At 38.9% G+C, this 27626-nt stretch overlaps 1 protein-coding gene across 14 annotated transcripts in view; it reads right to left on the bottom strand.

Annotated features, from left to right (window-relative positions):
- Positions 1–27626, bottom strand: part of LOC124136909 (unconventional myosin-IXAa-like) — a 117801-nt gene that overhangs the window by 77423 nt on the left and 12752 nt on the right. For all 14 annotated transcript variants that reach the window (XM_046502961.2, XM_046502953.2, XM_046502954.2 and 11 more), the window contains exons 3-4: positions 10765–10859; positions 6480–6542 (exon numbers count right to left, since the gene is read on the bottom strand). In XM_046502961.2, coding sequence (XP_046358917.1) covers positions 6480–6542; positions 10765–10859 — 158 coding nt within the window. The remainder of the gene's footprint in view (positions 1–6479; positions 6543–10764; positions 10860–27626) is intronic.

Raw genomic sequence — 27626 nt, 5'->3', positions numbered from 1 at the left:
AACAGAAAAATGTTCCAATTTTGAACAGTATCACACTTTTTTTCCAAATTTGCCTGCTAATGGGACTTAGTTTATAATTCTAGATAAATCCCTGTGTTTACAACAATACATTTGTAGCTATGTACATCAATATTCCTGAAATGGACAAACTCTTCAACTACTTGTAATGGCCAATAAAACGAGAAACATACCACCATTTGTTTTCAACTAAAATATAGGTCAGTATCATGCATGTATATGTGGATCATATTGTGGACATACAATTGGTAAAATGTATGTGTAAGAGTTACTATTTAAGGTAATAATAATGAACAGTATCTAGACCTGCTAGAATGTTTCCCAACCTCACATCAATAAAGCAAAGACAAGCAAACATGTGCCCAATCCAAAACAGCATCTTCTCCCCGACCTACAAACATTCCCATCAACACATTACCAGGTCAAATTGTAACCCACTTAACACCATGGACATACACTTATTGTTGTTTCCAACACAACACAAACAAAGTGAATTCTTTCCTGCAGGAATTATTTTCCACCTTAATCTTCAACAGATAACCTTTGCTATGACAGAAACATCATATTTTCTTTGTAACCACTTGAAGAGTATCACAATGGTATGACGAGAAGAGAAGGAACCTGATCCTTTCAACCCACCCCCACCCACTCAGACTCCCACTTCCACCCAAAACCTAGACTTGCACAAGTCTTGAAGGCAAAAATTATTAGTTACAATCATAATTTCTTGATCATATAAATAATAAGAACAAGTTGTCATTCTAAGAGATTGTACTGTTCCCTTATCTAGACTTTCCTATCATAAGGATAGAATTACTATACACTCATGGACTTATCATTCAGTACAGTCATGGATCAAGGCTATCCAAAACCAACTGAGAAGTGAGAATAGCAGCACTTTGTAGCCTTGCTCCAAGGTTCTACTGATAAGTCCATGTATGTGTAGTAATTCTATCTTCATGATAGGCAAGTCTAGATATGTTGACAGTACATGGAATCCAGTCTCTTATTGGGACAACTTAAACTAATAATTATTGCCTTAGAGACTTGTGCAAGTCTACAGCACTTGTAGTGACATACATCCACTCTCCAGCCAGTGCTATGGCATCTTGGCTTTACTGACAACAAAACTAATAGAGACGATACAATCTTGTAAACATCCAGAGTATGGGCAACCAGTATGGAATGCTCCAATGTAACCACAATTTGTTTCCTTCTGTGTGTTCTCCTCTTCCTCCTCATCTCCACTGATACATGGGGAAAGTCACACCACTGGGGGTAACAGGGTCACCACCTTAGGTAGATGGCTCCCCAGATTAGCTCGCCACCATGCACAGGAAAGGAGGCCAGAGTTGAAACAGTCAGGGAAATGATACCCACTGAGACATGTAGACGTGTTTATTTCCTTCGCTAGCTCAATTGTCATTTCTTTCCTGGTGCTTATCTACAAAGCTCAGCACAGAAGGTTGACAGACTAAAACATTTTGAAACCAAAACACATGGAAATGGATACCTCTTTATCAACATTTCACCACATGCTCCATGATCATTTGTTATAACTCTGGAAATGACTAACATTACATAATGTTTAACCCTTTAAAGAGTGTAAAAAAAGAGGGTGTAAGATGCTCTGGGTGCAACTTGATAATAATGCCACCATGATGATGCTATTGCTCACAATAAATAAACCTGTCGCTTATATATGAACACATTACTGAAGCTGAAAGGGTCTCACAGGTACTACAGATATGTACCCAGGTATTTTTCTGTATACAGAAATGTACCCTAGCCAAATCAGAATACAGAAAGGTGACCGAGGATGTGTCCATTCTGCAAGAGGCCATATTGTGCCATGCACTGAACCAAATCCTTGAACGCTTACGTGTATGACACGTCCTGGATGCCAAACCGCTGTAAAATTCAACATGGCAGGATGCATTGAATATTTTTATTTTGTGCTTTCCTTACTATAAATGGATCGGAACTGTCATACTGTTGTATGTGTTGCATGTGTATTCTGTAAATCCTACATGGATGTGTATTCTGTCAATCAGAGCCACTATGGTTTCAGTCAGTCAACATGTGAGGCATCACTCAGTGAGAGCAGACCCGGTGAATTATTAATAATAAGATCAGATTGTGCCCTGTTATCAGGGTTTGATGACACACCAAGCAAGCCATGCAAAGAGCCAATCATCTCTTGTGAACCTATCTGCTCCAACTCTGCCCTTGTTATCAGATCCCCATCAATCCCAGATTAACTACAAGTTTAAAGGTCTTACAGCTGGACTGTAATAACATACTAGATGATAGAAAATTCCATGACCCCAAATGATATCTTTTTTATCGGTCTTGGTCTGGCAGGCCAGTATTAACTTCTATCCTTGTTTCAGTAGTCTCTAATGACAAACATTTGGAACTTGAGGCCAATACCATCCCTGCATCCCCACTGGGGCAGTTTCCCAGTAAAAATATCTCCTTCCTTTGGGCTGCTATGAATGTTGGTTTGACTCAACCAAACATCCAGGGTCCGTCTGACAACACTGCGGGTTACGCCCAACAATAAAAACCTGGGGTTCCACTCACACTCGCCCACACACATCTGCCATTGCTATAATAGGTTCAAGTTCAGCTGTGAAAAACAACTAATATAATTTCACACAAACCAAATTGACAAAGGACCAACGATATAGTGGAGCACTCCTGGGTGCTATAATCCTTCATGAAGAGCAATGATCAAATAACAGTAGAATTGAATAAAACCTAGACTTGACGAAAACATGCTTTTTCCAAATAAGGACAAGCATCTGTATCAATCTGCCTAACCAGGGACTGACTGAATCCCAACAATACTTCCTTATTGGAGTTTGATCTGCCTACATGTCTGAGAGTTGGCAGATAGTCAGGCCTTGTGCAAAGACAGTGTGACCTGACCTGCCTCCAGGGCGACGTAGGTCTGACAAGGCAGGGCATTCATATCACTGGAATCCTACACTGATTCCAATGTCCCTTACATGAAATTCATGTATGGTTTCATACTTGTGACCATCATGGATTAATAACAGTTAATGCAGGTTGGAATTGTATCAGCTCTTGCACCACTGTGGTTATTAGAAATCTACAGAATTTTAATTTCAGAATCTTTAATTGTACTATGTGAAATAAAAGCAATCTGTCACTTAATCCTGTATGCACAAAAACTTATATTAAATTGTTTGTATTTGGGGTTCATACTGAATCAAATCCGTCTGTGTGCAAGAAGTTCATTCATATCACTGAATAATTGATTGTTTGTTGTTTAACACCACACTCAGCAATATTGCAGCTGTATGACAGCGGTCTGTAAACAATCATGTCTGGAACAGACAATCCAGTGATTGACATCATGAGCAATGATCTACACAAATGGAATACAATGACATGCATCAACAAAGTCAGCGAGCCTGACCACCCAATCCCGTTAGTCGCCTCTTACGACAAGCATACAGGTAGTCACCTTTTACAGCAACCATGGGTTGCTGAAGACCAGTTCTGTGCCCGGATCTTCACAGGTCAATCATCAACATGAAGTCTTTAAAATGAAGTGAGTGACTAAATGTTAGTCTACACATGGACAGTCATGATGAGATAGTCAACACCCCTTTTACGGAAGCAAGGAGTAGTTATTAATACTTTGTCTGATTAATACTCATGCCAGTAGCAATCTCTACATAAAAACATAGTAATATTATATGTCTCTATCTCCAGGCTGCATGCATCTATTCAACGAGTCCATATTCAGGGCTGATTATTTATAACTTGGTTAACTAATAAATAACTTTATGACTTTGTCTTCATTCAGCATAGACAGAAGATGACAAGAAACTTTTAAAAAAAAGACTGTGTCGTAACCACTGAGCCTCTACTCCAACATCTGTCACTGACATGATCCGAAGACATCATCAAAAAGAGTTTTATCTGCAATCGATGTAGTCATAGATTATGATATTTTAGCTTTCTTTATTATCTTGGAATAAGCCGATGGTGGTACAACTCTCACGTTGTCATGAGAGTTCAAGGTCGTTCACCATTGTTCAAGGTGGCCATTTGGGTATAAAGATGGACACGGAAAACAGGCTGAACACATCTAGTTATGTGAGTGATTACATGTCATTGAAGTCATATACATGATTCGTTATCAGGTAAGCCTAATCACTTCTCATGGCTTGTCTTATCACACAGGAGTTAAAGATGTAGTTCAAAGATCGTTGTTGTGTGGAAAAGTAAGGGTCAGACACAAATTTGAATGTTTTAAACACATAGAAATAAATATTAGGTTGCTCTTTTCAATAATAGGTTGCACTGGTGCATGTTATATATAGCAAAATCGAGCCATGATAACTGCAGAAAGTTTGACCAAAAATCTCATTCCTGGATACCAAATAATAGTTTGTTCCGTAACGTTGCACTCTGTAATATTCAATATATATGATGGTCACCTGTACATAATTGAGTCTGGATCAGGAAATCCAATGATTGATATCATAAACACAATCCATGCAAACGAAGACACCCATTCACCAAGCCTGACCACCCATTCCATGAAGTGGCCTCATACAACCAACACAGGTTGCTTGGGTTCCACTCTAACCCAGAAACCCCCTGGCGTGATACATGAGGAGAAAATATTACAAATAAGCATTTCAAGTGTTCATAAAACTGACAGAACTAAAATGATATTAACAGTGGTAATGGTTAGTTAATAGGTCAAACAGGCACTATATTGTCAAAATTGGCACTAGTCCTAGAGTCCTTGCCAAACTGCCCAATAGTTAACATGTTAAGGTATCATAAGGACTAGTAGAAATCTGCCATTTTTAAGGGTTTTGCTATATGTTATCATTATAAGGATTAGTGGACTAAACATCACTGCAAATTATCAGTTTTTGAGCAGTTCTAGAACTCTATACCCTGTAGGCATATATTTAACATTAGGCATACAGCCTCTAGCTAGCACTTACATCACTCATTGACATCATTAACTAATCTCTTTAAACTATCACAGGTTCATGGGTTTACTTCAACAGTCAAACAGAACCAGAGTAGAAAAGGACATGCCCCACTGTCGGCAAGTTACTTTGAACATATCAAGGTGCCTGCCACCCCATGCATTGGATATGAAATTATAAGCCTCCAACATTACAAGATGTCAAACTGACATCGCCAACATATCAATTAGCAATGAATAGACGTCAGCAAGTCATGTACAAGGAGGCCACAACTGAGGAATGTACATCACTATCATATGGTCCAGTGAATTTGGCTGGCAAATAACTCCATCACACTGTACCTTGATTTACATAGCGTTTACATAGCATTCACTCATAATAGAAGGATAACAAACTGCGACACTGTGTTCAAGAGTAGCGATATATACTACTCAAAAGAAGTTAAAGAACCCCCAGTATATATGAGCAGAAACTGTATAACATAAGACTAACAATATCAAAATATAATATGCCCTCGATTTGACACAAGATTGGTGAAATGCTACAAAACTGGTCCTTTGATACAAACTTGGCAAACCAAACAAGAATAGTGGTACACTGCAATGAAAAGGGCATTGCGAACGTACTGAAACAAAAGAGGTGTTACCTCTGTCAAACACATAATGCACCAAATATATCCAACTAACATTACAGTAGAGATTACACTATACAACGCTGTGAGACACGTGTAATGTAGGGCTTGGACGAGTTCAAATTTACTACCCGGGTACCCACACCCCTATTACCCGACCCTACCTGGGTACCCGCTGTTGATGTCAAGAGACAGGTACAAAATGTCCGATTGGGAATAGTTTGACAGTAGCCCTGGCAGAATGTATCTAGATACACATAGAAAACAATGTATACACTGAAGTTTACTGAAGTTTTAGCTTTGTTCAAACATATATCTATAAGTCAGAAGAAACGTGTTCATAGTCATAAAGAAATGTGAACAATAGAGACTTAAAACTGTTGTGTAACCCTGTAATTATACAGTGAATTTTTTGTCATGAAACAATATATCACGTGACTAACCCCGGGTCCGCGTAGTCCTGTGGGTACACGGGTCCTTCTCAGTAGCAACCCGACCTGAGTACCCGAGTTACCCATCCCAGCCCTTGTGTACTGGAAAGGCCATGGGAAACCAATGTACTATCAGTGTTGCAAATAGGATTCCGCCCACCAGTCTCAGTCTGGTTAGGTTTCAAAATAACTGGATATTTTTTTAAATTATGACAGTCTTTTTTTAAAATTCATTGCAGTCTGATAACATTTTCTGCTGAGTTTCCAAAACTGACACATATCAGTCTCTGATTATTGTCACCAATATATCTTTACACCTGTTTGTATGGTCACCAGAAGAACACACAACTTGAGTCTTAATGAGGCACAGAGGAGATAATGCAGATTCACAGATGAAACAAATGTACTTACCTTTCATTTTTTGCTTGAGAAACTATCCGAGACTTCTCCAGTAAGTATTTTTCTACAATAGCTCTGCAAAGACAGGGAAAAATATCATGTAATGGCTTATAATGTTGTGGTTCATAATGATATCTGCTGATTCAATTCAATTACTAGATACAGACTATTACACACTGTCAAATTGTACACTTGAAGCATTGCCATCAACTGGAAATCATTTGATGTCAGTCACGATCAAAGCAATCATGTTTCAGATCAGTTATTACAGAGATTCATGTATGATGAAACACATTATCTTCTTGTCAATTTTGTTTGGCAACATTAGTTTTAAATCACAGGCTAAAACACAAATAACTAAATTCTTGATACAATCAGAAATTAAATCACCAGTATTCAGAGATCCAGATAAGCTGCGTATCTGCGTAAAAAAACGCATCAGAAATGCAGAAATACGCAGTAAAATAATATCCAAGCGTATCAAATACGCAACGAACATTGCAGATACGCTACAAAAATAAAACTTGTGCGTATATTCAAAATATTGTGAAGTAACCCTGCGTATTCGATTGGCAAATCAGCAACTTATTTTGAAACAAGTATTTGTCACAGAGTGACGAAATATCCCCCGCCTGTACACCATAGTACCAAATATGAAGACAATCCAGCGATTAGTTCTTGAGATATTGTGGCAACACCGTTTTCCAACTCCAAAAACAGATTTGCCTGCTGTGACCTTGAAAATGGGGTCAAGGTCACCAAATCTGACAGGTGTATGCGGTGTCTGTATATACACTATAGTTCCAAATATGAAGACAATCCAGCGATTAGTTCTTGAGATATCGCGGCAACACCGTTTTCCAACTCCAAAAGCAGATTTGTCTGCTGTGACCTTGACAATGGGGTCAAGGTCACCAAAACCGACTGGTGTCTGCGGTGTCTGTATATACACCATAGTTCCAAATATGAAGACAATCCAGTGTTTAGTTCTTGAGATATCGCGGCAACACTGTTTTCCAACTCCAAAAGCAGATTTGCCTGCTGTGACCTTTAAAATGGGATCAAGGTCACCAAAACCGACTGGTGTCTGCGGAGTCTGTATATACACCATAGTTCCAAATATGAAGACAATCCAGTGTTAAGTTCTTGAGATATCGCGGCAACACCGTTTTCCAACTCTAAAAGCAGATTTGTCTGCTGTGACCTTGAAAATGGGATCAAGGTCACCAAAACCGACTGGTGTCTGCGGAGTCTGTATATACACCATAGTTCCAAATATGAAGACAATCCAGTGTTTAGTTCTTGAGATATCGCGGCAACACCGTTTTCCAACTCTAAAAGCAGATTTGTCTGCTGTGACCTTGAAAATGGGATCAAGGTCACCAAAATCGACTGGTGTCTGCGGAGTCTGTATATACACCATAGTTCCAAATATGAAGACAATCCAGTGTTTAGTTCTTGAGATATCGCGGCAACAAACAGGTGGGACGTACGGACGGACGGACGTACGGACGTACGTACGGACGGTCGTGAATACTATATCCCCCGCTTCGCGCTTTCGCGCGGCGGGGGATAATTATAAACAGGCATTCCGTCAACCTTGCCAAACTCCATGATGACAGTTACATCATGATCATTTGCCATCACACTTGTGGAAGTATCGTGGTATTTTTGAGTCCTATAAAGCTCTCGAACCCACACAACACCAGTTTGCAGGGACTAGATGAATAGTGTTTTTAAATATTTAACTTAAATACCCACATGTGTAAAAACTAGTGGGTAACAGAAATTTGAATACCCAGATAGAATTACTGATACACAGTGATTTTAAAATGCATGGGTAAAATACCCACAACACCAAAAGCTTATCTGGAGCTCTGAGTATTGTACTGAATGGGAAAATAATGTTTGTAAAACATTTCAGAGCTGCTTGCTGAACAACTGCTATTGTTACATAAATATAGACATGGAACTGGCCTGGGAAATAAAACAGTAAATAACAACTGCACAGCATACATTGTATTGTACACTGAGATGTGTATGTTGAGAGACTCTCAATATCAATTACTTCTCAAGACAACAAACAAGGCCATTAACTGGACTAGTTGAAATAACAGAAGAATTTTATTGCCAAAATCACGCCAGTACTTGTCTTACAGCAAGTTTACAACTGGTTGATATGGAGCACCAAATTGCAGAGGCTGGTTTATTCAATGAAGTACCTCTTGGGATTCCGAGGCAGAATAGGTCCCTAGTATGCCATGTTTGTCTCCCCTTGGGAATTCCAATATACAATAGGTCCCCCATATTTCATGCTTATCCCCAGCCCAATGATTCAATGGCAGATCAGTTCCCCAGAACCTCAATCTTGTTTCCTAATGGGAATCCAAGTACATCTGTCACCCCATGGACATCGCTGACATGACAGATCCCTAGTGACCCCATGCCTGTCACAACTGCCAACTTAAATGAGGATTGGTTGGTAAAGAAAGTCTGTGACCTGACTGATTATATAGCATTGTACCTTGATTACATGGATCATTGCTTATGGTATAAACCACTGGTTTACATGCCAAGACTTGAACGTTGCTGACTGCACCACACAACAACAGGACTCCCTCCCAGCACAGTTCTCTCCACCTACAACCATGTTGCATCCTACGTCCTAGCAGTGAGTCAGACACTCCCGTGTCTAGTGACAGGAAGCCTATTGCTGGCTGTGTGTCAACCTCCATGCAGATAACAATCACACACCTACAAGCCCCCTTTATCCACACCCACAAAACTTCACAAATATTTCCTTCGTTTCTTTTTGGCAGATGCAATAATAGCTTTAAATGATAATGATTATGTCTTATGGCAATTAAGGGTTAGACTTAGCTGCTGATACTCAAAGAGATATCTAACATGGTATGGTCCATGAAAATAGCTTCTTAATGAAAACATGCAATGGAACAATTTTCAGAATAGAGCTGAAAAGTTCATAATAACCTGCAACGTTTCTTCTTGATAAGAACAGCTCAGACACTTTGTACCAAATCCTTATTAACAGAATCTAAATACAAACTTGAATAGATTTATTTGAAGTGTAATTCAAAGTGACGGAATTTTTTTTATATAACATGTTTACAGACATGATTTCCTTTCACGTTTATAACTTTTGAAAAATAAAATTGAAAAGCAATTTAACATAAAAAAAATCCCTCTCTGACATAACTCCTGTGCTGTTGCATTTTAAAGCTTTCTGCCATCATTAATTCTCCATCTAACTCAACAGACAAGTCCTTATTCTTTTCCATAAAAAAAAAATCATAAAACACATGCCGTAATATCTGTCTCCTTACCACAGCTATGTTGACAAGGTCATGGGTAAATACCTCACCTAACTCAATCTACCCACCAACATCAAACAAAGGCAGAGGACCCAAACACATCCTCACTGTTATATCTCTCCCCTCTCCATGCTTTCACTAATCTAATAATCTGATGCATTGCCAGAACCTGGATGGCGTAATCTCATTACTGGTGATTACAGGATGAATGGGCTGGGGTGATGGCTGTGGAGGTTCAGGCCAGGCAGCTCTCATACCTTGTCACTGCCTCTCATATTAGTCTGGCTCAACTGGCTCGGCTGGGGATGAGGCTTCAGCTAGCCATACATGATCTACATCAAAGATCACTTCTAGGATAGCACAGCTTACTGCTCCTTTATCCTGGGAGTCTGCTGACCTCCTGGGCCTGATATAACCAGAGTCTCCTCTTTGGGGGGGGGGGGGGATTTTTGGTTAGTGTGTGAGTGAGTTTGTTTTAATGCAGCATTGAACAGTAATTCAGCTTGATGTGAGAAGAATGCCTAAAGTTTTTTTGTTTTTTTGGTTATTTAACACTGCCCTCAGAAATATTCCAGCTACATGACAGCAGTCTGTAAATTATCAACTCTGGACAAGACAATCCAGTGATTGAATCATGAGCATTGATCTACACATTTGGGATACAATGACATGCATCAAACAAGTCAGCGAGCCTGACCACCCGATCCAATTAGTCGCCTCTTACGACAAGCATAATTGCATCTTACAGCAAGCATAGGTTGCTGAAGACCTATTCTCTACCCGGATCTTCATGGGGAAGAAAGCCTTAGACATTTACCACTTAAGTGAAACCACTCAGCATGGAGGACCCAATACTAGCAGCCTGACACAGCTAAGACTTTAGACCACAGGGCCACATGTGCTCCCAATATGTAGATAGACAGGCTGCATTATGTATTTTAAAACTTTATCTGATGAACACTTACCCATGGACCATGCCATTCTCCTTGTAGTTGACTTGAATGAACTTCCCAAATCTACTGGAGTTGTTATTGTGGACTGTTTTCGCATTTCCAAATGCCTGAAACATAAAACATGACATATAAATCAAAGTCAACTTATCAATTTGTTTTCATGACAAACCAAGACCATTTAATAACGGCACATGTAGTGGGCTTAGAACCCCTACTTTACTCATATCAAACATTGATCCCAAAGGCGTATTGATGAAACTATTTTCCATACAACTCAGCATAATAGCCGTCTCACACCAAAGCCATGACACTGCAAGCATGCATACAGCATATATCTGTTTGACATGTCATGTTTCACTGACATCAAAGGCAAGATACAAAATGCTTGATCTCAACAAACATTTCTTAAATGCGGTGTAAACTCGTGCACAACTGACCCACCAAATTGTATCAGACTCAAATATTTTTATGACCCTGTTCTTAACCAAATTGTTTCCTTTCTAAATTGACAAGACTGATGCATTTTGACAAGGAGGAAGAGTATGGGCAAACCGTTATCTTAAAAAGAACATCATAAGAGATCTGCTTAGAGACATAGAACTATCAGAAGACTTCCAGGATGCAATCACTGAGGTAATCATAACTCTCTATGTTTTCTGTTAATGGTTCTTTGTTTGCTGTCTAATGCCAAACTCAACAACATTCCAGCTATATGACGATGACCTGTAAATGTTCTGGACCAGACAATCCAGTGGTCGATATTGTGAACAACGATCAAGACTGTCAGGGTACGATGACATGCAATCAACCGAGTCACCGACCACCCAATCCATTAGGCCGCTTCTTACGACCAGCAAGGTTGCTGGGGAGCAATTGTAACCTGGCACCTCCACAGGGTCTTCTTCTGATGATTACAACAGCTTAGTTCAGATATGGCTGGCGCTATGGGGAGCAGGATCTCCAATTATTCCGTTCTTACAGACAGTAATATGTAATGGACAACCAGGTCCTTGTAGGGCTGGGACTAATGGACGAAGTATTGATGTGGATACATCAATGAATGATGCTTGCTTCAGAGATTGTATTTAAAATAGGACACAATAAACATGATAAATGAATGAGTCATTGAAAGGAATAATCATGGAAATATATTATCTATTATCAAATCATGGTAGGTCTTTACAAACACTTTCTATTATTTTCCTTGTTGACAAAATATCAGTTTGTTGAATGCACATATTTTTCAAAGTGTAATAATCATATTTCTATCAACACTTTCTATTATTTTCCTTGTTGACAAAATATCAGTTTGTTGAATGCACATATTTTTCAAAGTGTAATAATCATATTTCTATCAACACTTTCTATTATTTTCCTTGTTGACAAAATATCAGTTTGTTGAATGCACATATTTTTCAAAGTGTAATAATCATATTTCTATCAACAATATAGCAGTCCTATTTCTTAGTGAACTCTTTGATGAGATGTACTGATAAGCCCTGCTTTAACCTCTGTGTGATGTCCTAGTGAGTCAAACTAGCATGGTCTTTCTGCTACATCATAAATTATGCTTTAAAAAAGTGGGCCTACTGAAAGAACTGAAGTGGTCAATCAAGTTGGCAGATCTGTCTGTGCAGTCTAGATCAGTCAGTTTTCACTGGTGGTCCACAGTTTCAACCCCTCCCCATCCCTGCCCTTACATCCCCAAACAAACATACACCACTCATACTAATTTCATTAATGAGGAGACAGGAGTATTGTAGTAACTGTACACTGAATCCCTATTGGGTTCTTGTATTTCATTCTATAATTGACCATCATGCATGTAACATATGCTGATGCCAAGTAATAAATAATACCAGATTACTTCAGCTTTCAAATCCTGTAACCATGAGAACTAAAGGAGGCATCATACATGCATCAAGCTGTAATGTTTTAAATGAAGGTGTCTCCTGGTCCCATTCCACAAAGTGACCTTAGTGTTACGACCATCGTAAGCCAATGTTAAAGTGTGGTAGTTAAAATCACCTTAGCGCTAAGATCACTTTGTGAAACGGGGCCCTGGTGCCCATGAGGTTTGCTGTTGCAGCACTTGATTCTAGGATCCACTTCAATGTGTAACTTGTAACACTGGAGTTATGACAAGAACACCTTTACTTTCAGGGGTATTTCGAACACTGATACATGTGTGTATCAGTCGGGATCTCAACCTTATCATATACTACTCAAAAGGAATTAAGGATCACCCGATTCTTTCATATTGGTAATGTTAATCTGTCATGGCATGAGAGATTAACTATTGTAATATGAAAGAATCAGGTGATCCTTAACTTCTTTTTAGTATATATGAACTATAGGTACTTGTAAATCATCATGTACCAAAGAATAAAATCTCTTATTCTTTTAACATTACTGTTTTTATTTAGTTTTAATTCTTTTTTTTATGAACATTGGCACTGCTGCTTATCGAATCACAAAAATAACCATAGACACTTGAACCTATGGTTCTGTAACTGCAGTACTTGAACAGTCCACATATCATAACATCTATTAACACTATTTTAATTCTGTTTTGTAATGCACATTGGCACTACTCCTTGAACAGGTCTTCGCTGTAAACCACAAGGGGCGAAAATAGCATCAGAACAATCCCTGCAGAACAGATCAATCTTTGAGAGATGGGAGAACTCAACGACTGAGACAGCAGTACTGGCTTTAAAGACAACCTTCTATTGGGAAAAAAAGCAGAAACCATAAAGACAGAGTTCCCCTAAGATGGGCAACTCATCAAATTATCACTCCGCCTCCGCTCCTCATTTCCAGATTCTATGGCCACCAGCACAGGAGAAACTGGGGATTCCATGACGCAGATTGTATGTTTAGTTAGAGAAACAAATTGCCCACAGCAAGGATCAACTGATTGCAAGGTTGACTGTACTCTCACCAGGTCAGAAGCAGGTCATTCTTCGGAACAGATTCCTTATATCATTCAAAACACAAAATCCCAAGTAACAAACACTTCACACAAAGCCAAATGAGTATTTTCAAGGGTCCTCGTCTATTGTTAATGATACATTTCTTGAGCTAACAAGGTTAAGGCTGTAACCAAGATTCCTTGTATGTGGATACAAGTGTTGTATCATGAAGCCAATTTTTACAAACGATACCTGGATTTTTACATGCTGTAGCTCATTTCAGACTAGTGGTTTATGTAAAATATTTAGATTTCGGGGGAAAACATATGTCCCTGTAGAAACTCACCAGTCTCTGAGTTAACTTGTGGCCTTGTCCAACCCTGCAGACATGTTCCTCATGATCTCAAACTCTTTGTCATTAATCACAAATGATGACAAAGACAAGAATCAATCATCCCCTATTATCCAGCTTATTATATCCCCAGTTTATTACGATAAATACCTTGACCCATTCTTTTCCATGGTGTTGCATTGAGCCTGATGCAAAATTGCATGCTAAAATAGCCCTCCAATCAGAGACCATATTCTGTGCTAAGGAATTCTGCGGTAAGGTGGAGATGGGAGCTATGGAGGTTGTGACATCACTTCCCAAATGAAGCTATGGCGACAAATGGGTCCAGAGTTTGTTTGTTTGTTTTGTTTTGTTTTGTTTTGTTTTGTTTTGTTTTGTTTTGTTTTGTTTTGTTTTGTTTTGTTTTGTTTTGTTTTGTTTTGTTTGTAGTTTAATGTCACACTGAGGTACATTCCAACTGTATGAAGGCGGTCTGCAAATAACTGAGTCTGGATCAAACAATATAGTGATTGACATCATGAGCAATAGATGCAGTCAGGATACAATGACATGCATCAACCAAGTCAGCGAGTCTGACCACCCGATCCCGTTAGTTGCCTCTTACGACAAGCATAGTGTCCAAAGATGGGTTGCTATTTATCAAAACAGATGTAGATGTAATACACAGAATTATGGAAGATGACAATCATTTGATATGACAGCTTCAACAGTGTAATAGTCGCCAATGACTTTAAACAGAAGGCAATGAATTGTAATAATTAATATTTCTAATCAGCAAATGTTCCCCCTGTCATATCTCAACACTAAAATGTCTTTTAATTAGAACCCTTTGTCAGTAAACAAACCACTTCAAATTTGTCCACATTATCATATCACTCAGATGAAAGGTTTTCAATATATAAATTCAACAATCCCTAAACCATTATTGACAATGGCCTACTGAAGATCCCAGGGCTACAGACACCCTTTCCCTCCCCAGACACAAATCCCTCCCCCCAGCCAGGTACATCAAAGGTACAAGGTCCTTCCCTTTGGTGGTGACACAGGGCACAACTTGTACAGCCTGCAGCTGACACATAAATCACTGGTCACAGCTCACTGACCTCCCCTCCCTGTCACACACACAAATACCTAACCGTTAAATCACTGGTCACGCTTGACTTATAATCTCACGCTAGATTCCTTCAGTGAGTGGCCAATTACCCACAGATTACTTTCAGTGAATGTATTAACCTGTTCACACCTTCGTCATCAAGGTGTTTATTACTTCAGCCTTTTCCTGACTGGACTTCCTTGTTGATCTACGTTTTGAAACTTTTACATCGAGGTTGAACTTACAATACAGGTGCAGAGATAAAAGTGGCTGCACTTACCAGTCATTTCAATATCTGCATTTTGTGCTGAACAAACCACTCACTAAACTTTCCATGAGGAAAAACAGAAAAGTTTGAATAACTTTACGCCACCATCAAAGCACTGAATAATTTAATATACACCACTGAAATGTAAAACTGAATTTGAGTGAAATGATACGGAACATGCTACTGGTTCAGTTCTGATGATTTAAAAAACACTTGTTTCACATCAAAAGTCCCTCAATAGAAACTTTCATATTAGGATCCTAAAATGAGCTGACATTTATTTTGAAGTTGTGTACCAACTTCATGGGCGGATGGTGACCGCTGTGATTTATCAACCTTGTTTGTAAACGGTTTAACATCAGGATAAGTACTGTTTGGCACACAGTTCCAGGAACATGTGTCATAAAACTAATGATAAGACCATTGTTTGCATAGCAAACTGTGGGAGTTTTTGACAGTCTAAGGATAAGAACACGATGTAGAAGAATAGCAGGAGATCAGGTTTCCCCATGTACCAAATGGCATCAACTACATTGGCCAAATTGTCCCAAGCTAAGGCAGAGCAGTTACTGGGGATTAGTTCCACCAGCTGAATCTACATTAGTCAAAAATACCTTATGCAGTCTGTGACTTTAGCATGTTTAGCCACTAGTCCAAAGCCTGAGTCTAGCAAAATTTAGTTCAGTCTAGTAAGCTCAGCTAATCAGAGGTATTTACCATTGGTCATATCCAACTAGTCCACAGATCATTTTGGACTAGTGGTTATGTAAAATAAAGTCTAGATTTGGGGACAAAACAACCAGTCAGTCTGGATTGTTACTAGTCAGACTAATGGACTAGTGGCCATGTCTATCCATGCTAATAATAGTCTATATGAAAACACTAAAAGCTGCTGAAAAGCCAAGTTCCAGCTCATAAAGGCAATAGCTTTTGCACAGACTGTAAATGTAGGCCAAAACTATCCACTGACAAGCAGATGGTGTTGGAACTAGCCTTACTTGAACTTGTCAAGCAATAGTATGTGATGTTTGGCCAACTTGTTGCAGTGCAAGAGTGAAGCTGTCCCAACAATGACCCTGTCTGGACCAGTGGTGGAAAGCTGGTGATATCTGATAACCATATGATGTACATCATGCATCAAAGTCCACCTTCCCCCTCTGAGACCAGACACTGATAGCTGTATCTCAGCGGCAGCAACAAGACTACGATGTCAGTCTAAATGTAGCAGTCGGCTGTTGAAGCCATATTATGCAACAAACAGGCACCAGGTTCACAAATCGACTGTTACACTATGTCCTAATTCCATGGGAGTTGAGTCAGTTCTATGATTGACATAGGCATTAAATAAAGAAACGCACATTGACACTGACTCGTGAACTCCAGGTTTGACTCGTGAACTCCAGGTTAATATTGGCCTTCACCAACTCATGCTTGTTGTAAGAGGCAACTAAGGGTAATGGTGGTCATATTCACTGACTTGGTTGATGCCTGTAATCGTATCCCAATTGCATAGATCAATGCTCATGATGTCAATCACTGGACTGTATGGTCCAAACTCATTATATACAGACCGTCTTCATATAACTGGACTACTGCTGAGTGTGGTGTTAAACAACAAACAACAAACACATTGACAATGTTTCTGGAACCATGAAAATTCTTTTGGTTTCATTTGAGTTGATATCTTGCTTGTAAATGAGTGAATATGCTATGTAACTGTCCACATAAGAGGTGGGAAACAATGGCAGCGCAGTCTCGGCCACACAAGCCACTATTCAAAAGCCTAGGTCTGGTAATTTGTATCATGATGTATTTCAGTCCCAGAATTTACTGGATACATCTCTAGAACATATATCTTTGAACTAGTAGATTCAAAATGTATTTCAGAGTTGCTCTGCTGAGGTGAGTGAATTTGCATTGGTCTAGACAGCCTACTTGGTGTTGTGTGTGGACTCAGGAGGCTTTCATCCATTAATGAAGGTAACCAGTTATTTCTACATCATCAAATTTGTGAAAGCAGTCAAGCCATGTGTTGTACTGATAGTCTAAGTCATTTCAGCCATTCTGACCTGAACTCCTGAGACACTACCATCGTAAACTTTGGAAGTCCACAGTCTTCATCTCTGTATCATGTATATATATCAACACAAAAAGATTATTATTAACATGATTAAGTTTATGCAAATAACTTGTGCAAAAAGTCCCTCAGGATCACAAAAAGTATGGCAGTTTGAAATATTGAAACAAATTCAATCATAGCCAAGATTTCAAAACAAAAAGTATTAATATCCATGTTCAACGTCACTCAATCAAAAGGCCATGCTCATGTTGGATAACACTGTCAATGTGTGGTCGACCTCTCTAACTCCCTCCACTTACTTCGACCTGGATCTTATTACTGCAGACTTCCATACAGTTAAATTTAATTGGCCACATACAGCCAGTGCACCAATAAGCACAACCACTGGCCTATTTCTCCACGCACCAACAGAGGTAACGAGTATTTGTATGTCGAGTCTTTGTATGTCGAGTCTTCTTATGTCGGAAATCACTGGGGCTGTACACAGAGATCAAAACTTGTAGTGAATTAACAGTGAGAAAGTTTACCTTTTGCTGCTTTAAAAGATTTTGTAAATTTCAATAAATCATGTTAATGTCTTTTTTGTTATTGTTTCTCCCTGACAAAAACAAGTCCAAAATAAACAACTGGTATGGTAAGAACTCGTCATCCTCATCATAATATTTAATCATACAGATTAAAACAAATAAATGCGGCAAAGATGGTTTGGGTGATCCTGGCACAGTCACAGACAGCGAATGGGACTTCTCCCAGTAAGCGCTGCTTGAGTCAAAACCACCCAACTTTTCAGAGAATGTGAAGACTCCCCAACACTGCAGCCTTCTGCATTAGCCAGCTTGTCAGAAGGGCTGTAGTCCTGGCAGCAAACCTGGGTACTCTCCCAATGTAAGTCAGCAGATTGGGAGGTACCAACCCTAAGGCACTGAAAACAATGGTGAGTTGGACAACTTCGCCCTTTGAATGTAAGCGTGACATTTGGTAAGGGAGGCCCGCATATTTGGCATGTTTTTCCTGAATCTTGTCAATCACATTAGTGTCAAAAGGGACAGACAATTCAATAATTTCTTATTTCTTTGGATTTATCAAAAAGGACAAGATCAGGTTTATTGGCCTGGATAGGTCTGAGGCTGTATACGCGCCTATTCCAAAGAATGTTTTATTTATCATTTTCCATGACCCTCTACATATTCTGGGTCGTAAATGGATGGACCTCTGTTGCAGTTGTTGTTATAAAATAATAATGTTTAATAAATAATAAATTGATTCATTTGCAGTAATTCAAAATCACACCTACCAACATTGATCTGAGACAACACAAGTCAGTAATATTGTGTACAAGCAGATCAACAGCTCAGCCCTCTACTCAACCCTTGAACAAAAGTGCAACTACTCAAGTTGGATTAGGAATATTTCCAGTTTCAACAAGCTTTCAACTACATGTAGTATGTCGAGGATAAAACTTGAGTAGAATCACATGAAAAACAAACCTCGACAGGTGACGATGATGACCTCTCATATTCCCATAACACCATAAACAAACATGACTTGTATTGGCAGTGTCGTAGATAGTTGACAGTGATGTGACAGGGACCCACATGTGAATGGAAACATGTTACAAGGGTCTCTGTATACTACATCACAATTCCACACAAAACTGTCATTTTTCTCTCTTTTAAATGCCAGAGACACAGCAAGGTTTGAAATCAACAAATAAAGTCTGTTAGTCAGAGACTTGTAGTATAGAATGGGTTTTTTACGCCGCTTTTAGCAATATTCCAGCAATATCACAGCAGGGAACACCAGAAATGGGCTTCACACATTGTACCCACGTCGGGAATTGAACCCGGGTCTTCGGCGTGACGAGCGAACGCTTTAACCACTAGGCTACCCGACCGCCCCTAAGGACTAATGGAGTAAAGATGTTAGTTTCTACCACTGATAGTTAAAGTGTTAACGCTACCTGACCGCCCAGTAAGATTCAGGAAGGAAGGGTGACTTATTCCTGTTGCCCACTACTTTTACCATCAGTTAGGTGGTAGCTGATCATTTTAACAAACAAGTCATATTAATAATTTATTAATTCATTCATAACCCTGCTAACAGGATATGTGTCATAAAGGAATTAGTCCGGGGAATCGCTTTAACCAGTCATCTGTGAATAAAAACCATAAATAATTCATAAATTAGCACCTTAACATATTTGTATTTCCTCCTAATCACAGTTTAATGAGATTGAAACAAAAGAGAATAATAACCTGACTGACTGGAACATCATGATCAGTTTCCCCCTTGCATACAACAATACAGAGTAAACAATGGTTACACTAACATATCTTTTAGAAGTGCTCGGGGCCATCTTCCCGACACATGCTTTGGAAATCATGTAGTCGACTGAAATCTGCACCGGGTGTCTTGTTCGTCACGCGATTTTGATTGGACTATGCATAGACTTGTTAGTCCAGCCAAAATGTAACTCCATAATTACAGCCTAGTTCGGCAAGGATGTAGTCTGTCTTACAGACCCTGATACAAATATATCAACAACAGCCCATGCAAGTCTATAATGTTTGGCAAGTCTAGATTACTGCAGTATCTGAAAATGAAGAGAATCACTGGGCTCCCTTTTTATTATATTTTTATTAAGATAACTGAACAACTGTTTTTTCTGTACGATATGTTCATTTCAGAGACTATATGTTAGTCTAGCAAGGATGGAAACTGGACTTTTACAGTCAGTTAACTCCCTTGACTCAGGAAGATGTGCTTGGGCAAACCTGTTTGCATTCTATTGCAATGGCATGTTTCTCTGCTTGGTTGTTTGCTGCTTGAACACAATTATTTCAATTAAACGGTGCACATATCACGTACTGAAACATTATTTCCTGTTGTGTTTCTCATTTCAAAAGAAAAGTAGGTTAGTTGGCAATGTCTTTCCAAAATTTTCTTATCAAGGTTTAAGTATACATCTGTGTACATATGCATAGCAAAGAAACTGTTTGTACAGTGTGAAAAACTGGCCTATTTGAAAACTAGGTAATGGGCCTTTGTCTTGGAAGATGTCCCAGCCCCATCCAATATGTCATTTAGAAGCATTTGCTTACAGTAACAGTTGGCTCAGGATCATAACAGCCTCAGATATTCATATTTTTAGTCCAGTCCAGAGGAATTGTGGAAATGTTATTTCACTAGTTTCCAAGTTTGTAGCTAGTCAGTCCAATCGGAACAAGACAAAAAATGTTTACTATGGTATCATTTTGTCAGATTTATTCAGTTCACATTTGCAGTAAAACTTAAGCACTGAGAACAGGTTTAGAATTATTGACCTCAAATGCTACTAGTCTATGAGGACTACCATCAGTGTTTTACTTGTCCTCAGCACAATTGAGGAGTCGCGAGCTGGCAAACTAGCGTGAATTTCGAGGGCTTCCTAACCTGCCCCCACACAACTCACATTCTTATCTCCTAATACCCTGCCCAGTTACACATAAAACCATTGGCCATCCTACAAATCTAATCTGTTTTGGATCTTAAATTAGAACTGGATTGGTTTGTAGACTTTTAATGGACATTTCAAACATGTGCACAACCTTGGAAAACATGACAGAGTTTTAGATTATCATATTACAGTTTGTCATCAATTAACTTTCTGTAATCATAGAACATTTGGCTGTCCAAACACCATTCATCCAGTTTTTATTTGTTTGCTGTTTAACTCTGTACGATGCAACATTTGACAGCTGCCTGTGCAAAAGGTCTTGACCAGGCAATCAAGTGATTGATATAATGAGCAACGACCCATGCCATCAGGATACAACATGAAATCAATCAAGACACTGATTCTAACCACCTGACCCTTTAAATTGCTTCTAAGACCAGCATAGGTTGCTAATTCCACCCTGTAATCTAATTGGGTTACTTATGAAGTAAACAAATACACAATCTTCACAAAAAAAAAAAAAAAAAAAATTAAATTAACATACATCATATACTTCAACATGTTCAAGCATTGCATTATCTGATTAATAAAGCCACACACACAAACACATTTGCTTACTACATGACAGGAATCACTTCAAACAATTGTTCACATAAAAACAATATCCATGTTCAACGCATTTGAATCCAAATCTGACTCACTCATTATCTAATGTTTTCAAAAATATTTAAATATAACAAATGATATTGTCATTATGACTGGCAAATACTGTACAAATATATTCTGATGACTTGCTATTTGAAAACTATTATAAATATAATCTTTAAGCAGGTAATTCATTCAGCCCACTGTGTTTGACACTTGTCTTGTAGTCCTGTACAACATACACTATACCCATTCTGTTATTGTAGCAGCTCGGAGTACCCTGATAACAAACGCAGCATCACTATGTAAATACTAGCTATCAGCTACACGAGGTAAGAGTGGGGGGCATTGGGTACATTTTCTCACAAAACATTTGGGGCCAAATAAAATATCTGTATTTGTTTTTACAGGCAATTTATCAAGTGGATGGCAATGTCCAGAACATGTTTCACATCTTCCCATTGCATCAGCGAACCATGTTACAAATATTCAGTTACTAATCTCTCTGAAACTGCAGCGATACAGAAAGATGTTCACTTACAGAGCTTGATGATAAAGTTATTCAGTGCTGTAAATGCGGCTCCTAATTGTGAAAGGATGACAGTACATATAGTCTGTGACCTCAGCCTCTAGTTGAAGCCTGAGTGTACTAGTACAGATGTGTTTGGTCTAGTATTAAGTAAGCTCAGCTACCAATAGTACATATAACAAAACTAAATTCTACTAAACATTACGCTAAAAGCCAGGTCCGGGCTAGTAGTTTCAAAAGTGTTTGCAGACTGTACATATAGGGCTATATATATTGAGATCAGGTTCATGGAGAGGGTTACAAAACAATGAGTTACAAAACATTGATGCACAATATGCACATTAAACCGCAAGATCGCCTTGGTCTCTCTACAAACCAATACATGCATAAATGCATGATAGAAGGTGGCCATGCTTGTATGGTAGAGAAATAAGAATATCATTTGCACAAGGTTATGTGTCTGTAAAGGAAATATGTCTGTGTCACTGCAGTTCTATTAGTGGAATAAAAACTTTCAATTCCATAACCGAAACATAAACTAAAGTAGTCTGTGAATAACTCTAGCCTTTATTAGTCACCTTTATCAATAGCAAAAATAAATTGAATGAGCTTATTTCTTCACGAAAGGTCAACATGGAAATTCAGATTCATACAGGCAAATCAGAATAGTATTGAATACGTTTTTACCCAAATTAAGTTCATCCTAGTACATGTAGGAAGCTCAGCTAATAATCATCTATAGAATAACACTTAAATCTTCTGAAAATGATGCTAAGACCAATTTTCCGTCTAGTAGTCTCAAAAGGACTTTAGCACATACAGATACCGCATGTCTAAATTCAAATGATGTACAGGTGGCTGATTCAGTTGCTTTAGAGATTCTCAAACATGACAAAACATCCAAACAATGTTAACATTAAAGTATGTTTGCCCCATTACCTATGGATCTATTGGTTGGTTGGTTGGTTTGTTGTTTAACGCCGCACTCAGCAATATTCCAGCTATATGATGGAAGTCTGTAAATAATCGAGTCTGGACCAGACAATCCAGTGATTAATATTATGAGCATCGATCCACGCAATTGGGATCGATGACATGCATCAACCAAGTCAGCGAGCCTGACCACCCGATCCCGTTAGTCGCCTTTTACGACAAGCATAGTCGCCTTTTACGGCAAGCATGGGTTGCTGAAGACCTATTCTACCCCGGAATATGGATCTATTGATTTTGTGGAAGTATTTAGAATGATTAGGGCGAGTGACAGCAGATTTGATAGATTCATGAGTTTCAAGTTGTTTTGAAATGAATCCTTAATGTGATAAGTTATTCATAAGAAAAACTCATGTTCGGCTTTATGTCCTGATAAGGTGTTTGTAAAAAGTGTGACAAGGAAACCACATCACTTAACAGAATTTACAGCCCATGAATAATGTCTCAATTAAATGTCAAACCATGTAACTATTTACTCATCCAAACCTCGAGTTATAAACACCAAAATGACACGACCCATGCAGATGTTAAACAGTGCAGCTTGCTACATCTGACATCAAGCCAGATGTTGTTTCTTCAATTGTAGGTCACGGTGACCTAAGCTTGACAGGATCTCCTCAGCCCCACCCACACAATCTTCTTCTAACCCCACACAAGGAAGACAGTAACAACCAACTGCAAATCTCACACACTCGGCTGCTGTAAACTGTAGATGTCGCTCTATTCCTGAACTTGGCTATTGAAGGTTCGGGAAGTCTTGTCAGCAGATAAGTTATCAATGGGGGTTCTACATGTTCTATGCAAACATTGATTTCTATGAAGACATTCTCTTTGAAAAAAACTTTGTTTGAGCAATGTTGTCGCTTAGCATTATCAAGGGTTCCATCTCAAAATAATCATGCATGATCACAACGATGATGCAATTTTAAAAGATTGAAACGAATAGAGACGGGTAACAGTGACTTTTCTCGCTGGGTAGACATGGTAGAGACAAAAGACAATTGGACATTTTCATAATTTCATTAAATTTTGACATGACATTCCAAATACCAAATGAGAAAAAAAATTCGAGCATATTGGATAATGATCAATCAGGCCATTAATCGCCACTAGCATACATAATAATATGGAAAATTATATGAAAAATAATAGTAAAATATTCTTTCTCAGACAAAAGTTCTCAAGGAATGTTTATCAAAAGAAATAAAAAGATGAAGAAAATGTTCTAACAGATAATACAGAGACATTTGTTTGATTTACTGATCAATAAAGCAAGCTTAGTCCATGTAGTTCTTCAAACTCTCTTAGTAACAGTACAGACAAATAGTAGAAGTTACAACAGTTTCACATTTACCGCCATGATCATTGCCAAGTTTTGAAGCACTACATCGTAATATATCTTGTCATACATCTGCTAAATGGTAAGTTTCTTTAGAAAAAAATTGTTTGACAATATCTGTCTTGTGCATGAGCATGTTAAGCCATACAACCTAGGAATCATCACACCTGTAATCACCGTTTTCCTTACCTATGCTAATGTTTATCCTTAGTATGCCTCGTGACCCGTACAACAATCACTATCACCCGGCAGCCATGTAACATGCCTGTTGTAATGTCTTAAAAAAATTCTGTTTTTCAAATGTAAACTGTCATGTCTCATTTATCCTCCCCCGTATCATCATGATCATAGCAAGCGAACATCTCTTCTTCAAACCACAAGCCATTCTTCCCAAACCTGGACATAAGTTCTCTTCAACACAGAGATAATCAAACACGGCCATAGAATCACCAGAAACACATACATTGAAGTAAGTTTAGTCTTCAGTAAAAAAATACTTAATTTAGTTCTCTTTATGATGATTATATTTCCTATGCAACCACATACTTAACACCATCTCTTCACAGGTAATTGATTTCACGTTTAAGCAATATCAGATGAAAGAAAACATTTTTAACTTTCACACTTAAGAGTGCACTAGGCTCGTCATGCTATCGACCAAGGAGTGTTCCGAGGCCCAAAGTCTCAAAATATTACCGACTGAAACAAGATGTAAGACCAATCAATAACAGAGGCTGAAGTCTACACACTGCGGTCCGACTGAAATATCTCGGCTAAATTTGGTGGGGGAGGTGAAAGGCAAGTCACACACTGAACGATATTGTGAAAATGACCAGTCTGCAGTCAGTAAGATGAATTCCCAGTGTACATTTACTGTGAGGTTCAACACAGACATGTTTCAAGGGGGAGGTGGAAAGAATCACAACCGGTCAGAGAGGTGACTTCCCTGCAAGGATCCACATGGACCTGTATCTAGAGGTTTCCAGGGGGAGGTGCAAGGAATCACAGACTGAACTATATTGTGGAAACAAGCGGTCAACGAGATGACTTCCCTGCATGGATCTACTTGGACCTGCATCCAGGGAGAGGTGCAAGGAATCACACACTGAACTTTATTGTGGAAACAAGCGGTCAGCGAGATGACTTCCCTGCAAGGATCTACTTGGACCTGCATCCAGGGAGAGGTGCAAGGAATCACACACTGAACTTTATTGTGGAAACAAGCGGTCAGCGAGATGACTTCCCTGAATGGATCTACTTGGACCTGCATCCAGGGAGAGGTGCAAGGAATCACACACTGAACTAGATTTTGGAAACAAGCGGTCAGCGAGACGACTTCCCTGAGTGACTTCCCTGCAAGGACCTACACAGACCTGCACCCAGCTGTGACACCAGTCAGGGGGAAGGTATGCCTGCATACCGCCTACTGTGGTATATCCCCAGCTGCTGACAGTGGCTAACCACCTGGACATGATGCAGCCAACACCAGGAAACACACAGCCTGCATACATCCAGGATACACATGGGCTCCCTGATAAGCTTCATGGTGATGTTAGCCGGAGAATACATCTCAATACACTTTAGTCCCTGTTGCTAATTTGCTTAACTGATCAACCTTTTCACTCTTAATCAGAGTATGTAAAGTTTTACGCCAAAGTACCTGACAAGGAGCATGGATCATATACATGTACTGTAATAGCAACGTTTTGGTATAGATCCTTATACACTGGTCAAGCAAGGCTGACAGCTTGTTGCTATTACATCATAATCAAGAAGTTCATTCACAGGGTTAGAAAGTAACAGTTTTTGTCCACTAGTCCTTATAATGATAACATAGAGCAAAACCCCCAAAATGGAGCGATTTCTACTAGTCCTTAGGATACCTTTACTATTGGGCAGTTTGGTAAGGACTACAGGACTAGTGCCAATTTCTAACACTGATTCATAAGGTTTTTGTCTACTTTGCAGTACTAAACACCATTAGTCAAAACCCTCTAGTCCACAGCTTCGAGTAAGATAATTAAGATTTTCAGAGAAAACAACTGGCCCCCTATATTTTCATTAGTCTCAGACAAACGGGCCTGTGATGTCTGTCGCTGATCAACTGGACAGAAGTGCTCAGCCTGGTAAAAGGGAATCACAGAAGATTTGTTTGTTGTTTAACGCCACACTCAGCAATATTCCAGCTATATGATGGTGGTCTGTAAATAATCAAGTCTCGATCAGACAATCTAGTGATTGATATCACGAGCATAGATCTACGCAATTGGGATATGATGATCTGCATCAACCAAGTCTGCGAGCCTGAACACCTGATCCCATTAGTCGCCTCTTACGACAAGCATGGGTTGCTGAAGACCTATTCTAACTCAGATCTTCACAGGTTGAATCACAGAAGAGGTGAACATGCTACAACCTCATTCACCACTACACCCTGTTACTACACACTGAGGCAGCACTTACAGTAGACTCACATTAAGGTCAATTTCAAGAGTTTCCCAGAATAAAAACTAGAACCCACTTTGCAATATGAGACGGAATAGTGTTTGAAATCCGTCTGAAATATTTCACACACCTCCTACATAGCAGCTTAATTTGAGCTACCCCCAACACAATGCACCGATAATTGGTTGACATATTCCATCATGAATATTTCACCTACTTACATGACACAAGACTAACACATTTTCACATAATGACATCAGTGGCTTGTGAGACAATAGAAATACATGCCATCCATCACCACACTGAAGCCGCTTAGAGGCAGGGGCTGTGGAAGGTTGTCAGTTCTTCATATACACATGGCACCTCGATTCAACAACTGCCGGGTACACAACACAGTTGCATACACATCACCATAGAAAATATGAAGTACATCATGTTGTCGGATGCAGCCAATATAATGCTCATCTGGTGCAAAAGAGAATAGTTGTCTGTTCATTATTGTATGGAATAGTATTCAATACCCATTGATCTTATCAAATATCATTGTTTTCTATTGATTGGCTCTGCAGGTTCTGTATCTGTGATTGTTCCTAACACAGCTTCATGGAACACAATTCTAAAAACATCACTCAACCATATATACTATGAATATTATATTATATAATATTGTGTGTGTGTGTATGTGTGTGTGTCAACAACAGGGATACAAGGCTTAATTTGAGAATCATTTTACACCAGGTTGTTCACTTGAAGCTGATTTATCCCTTGTCCTTCATAATTTA

This window comes from Haliotis rufescens, unplaced genomic scaffold (genome assembly GCF_023055435.1).
Source record: "Haliotis rufescens isolate VD_foot unplaced genomic scaffold, xgHalRufe1.0.p SCAF_1, whole genome shotgun sequence".
In the NCBI taxonomy this organism is placed as follows: Eukaryota; Metazoa; Mollusca; class Gastropoda; order Lepetellida; family Haliotidae; genus Haliotis; species Haliotis rufescens.
The sequence above is the reverse complement of the archived record's forward strand: the minus strand, read 5'-3'. Positions and strand labels throughout refer to the sequence as shown.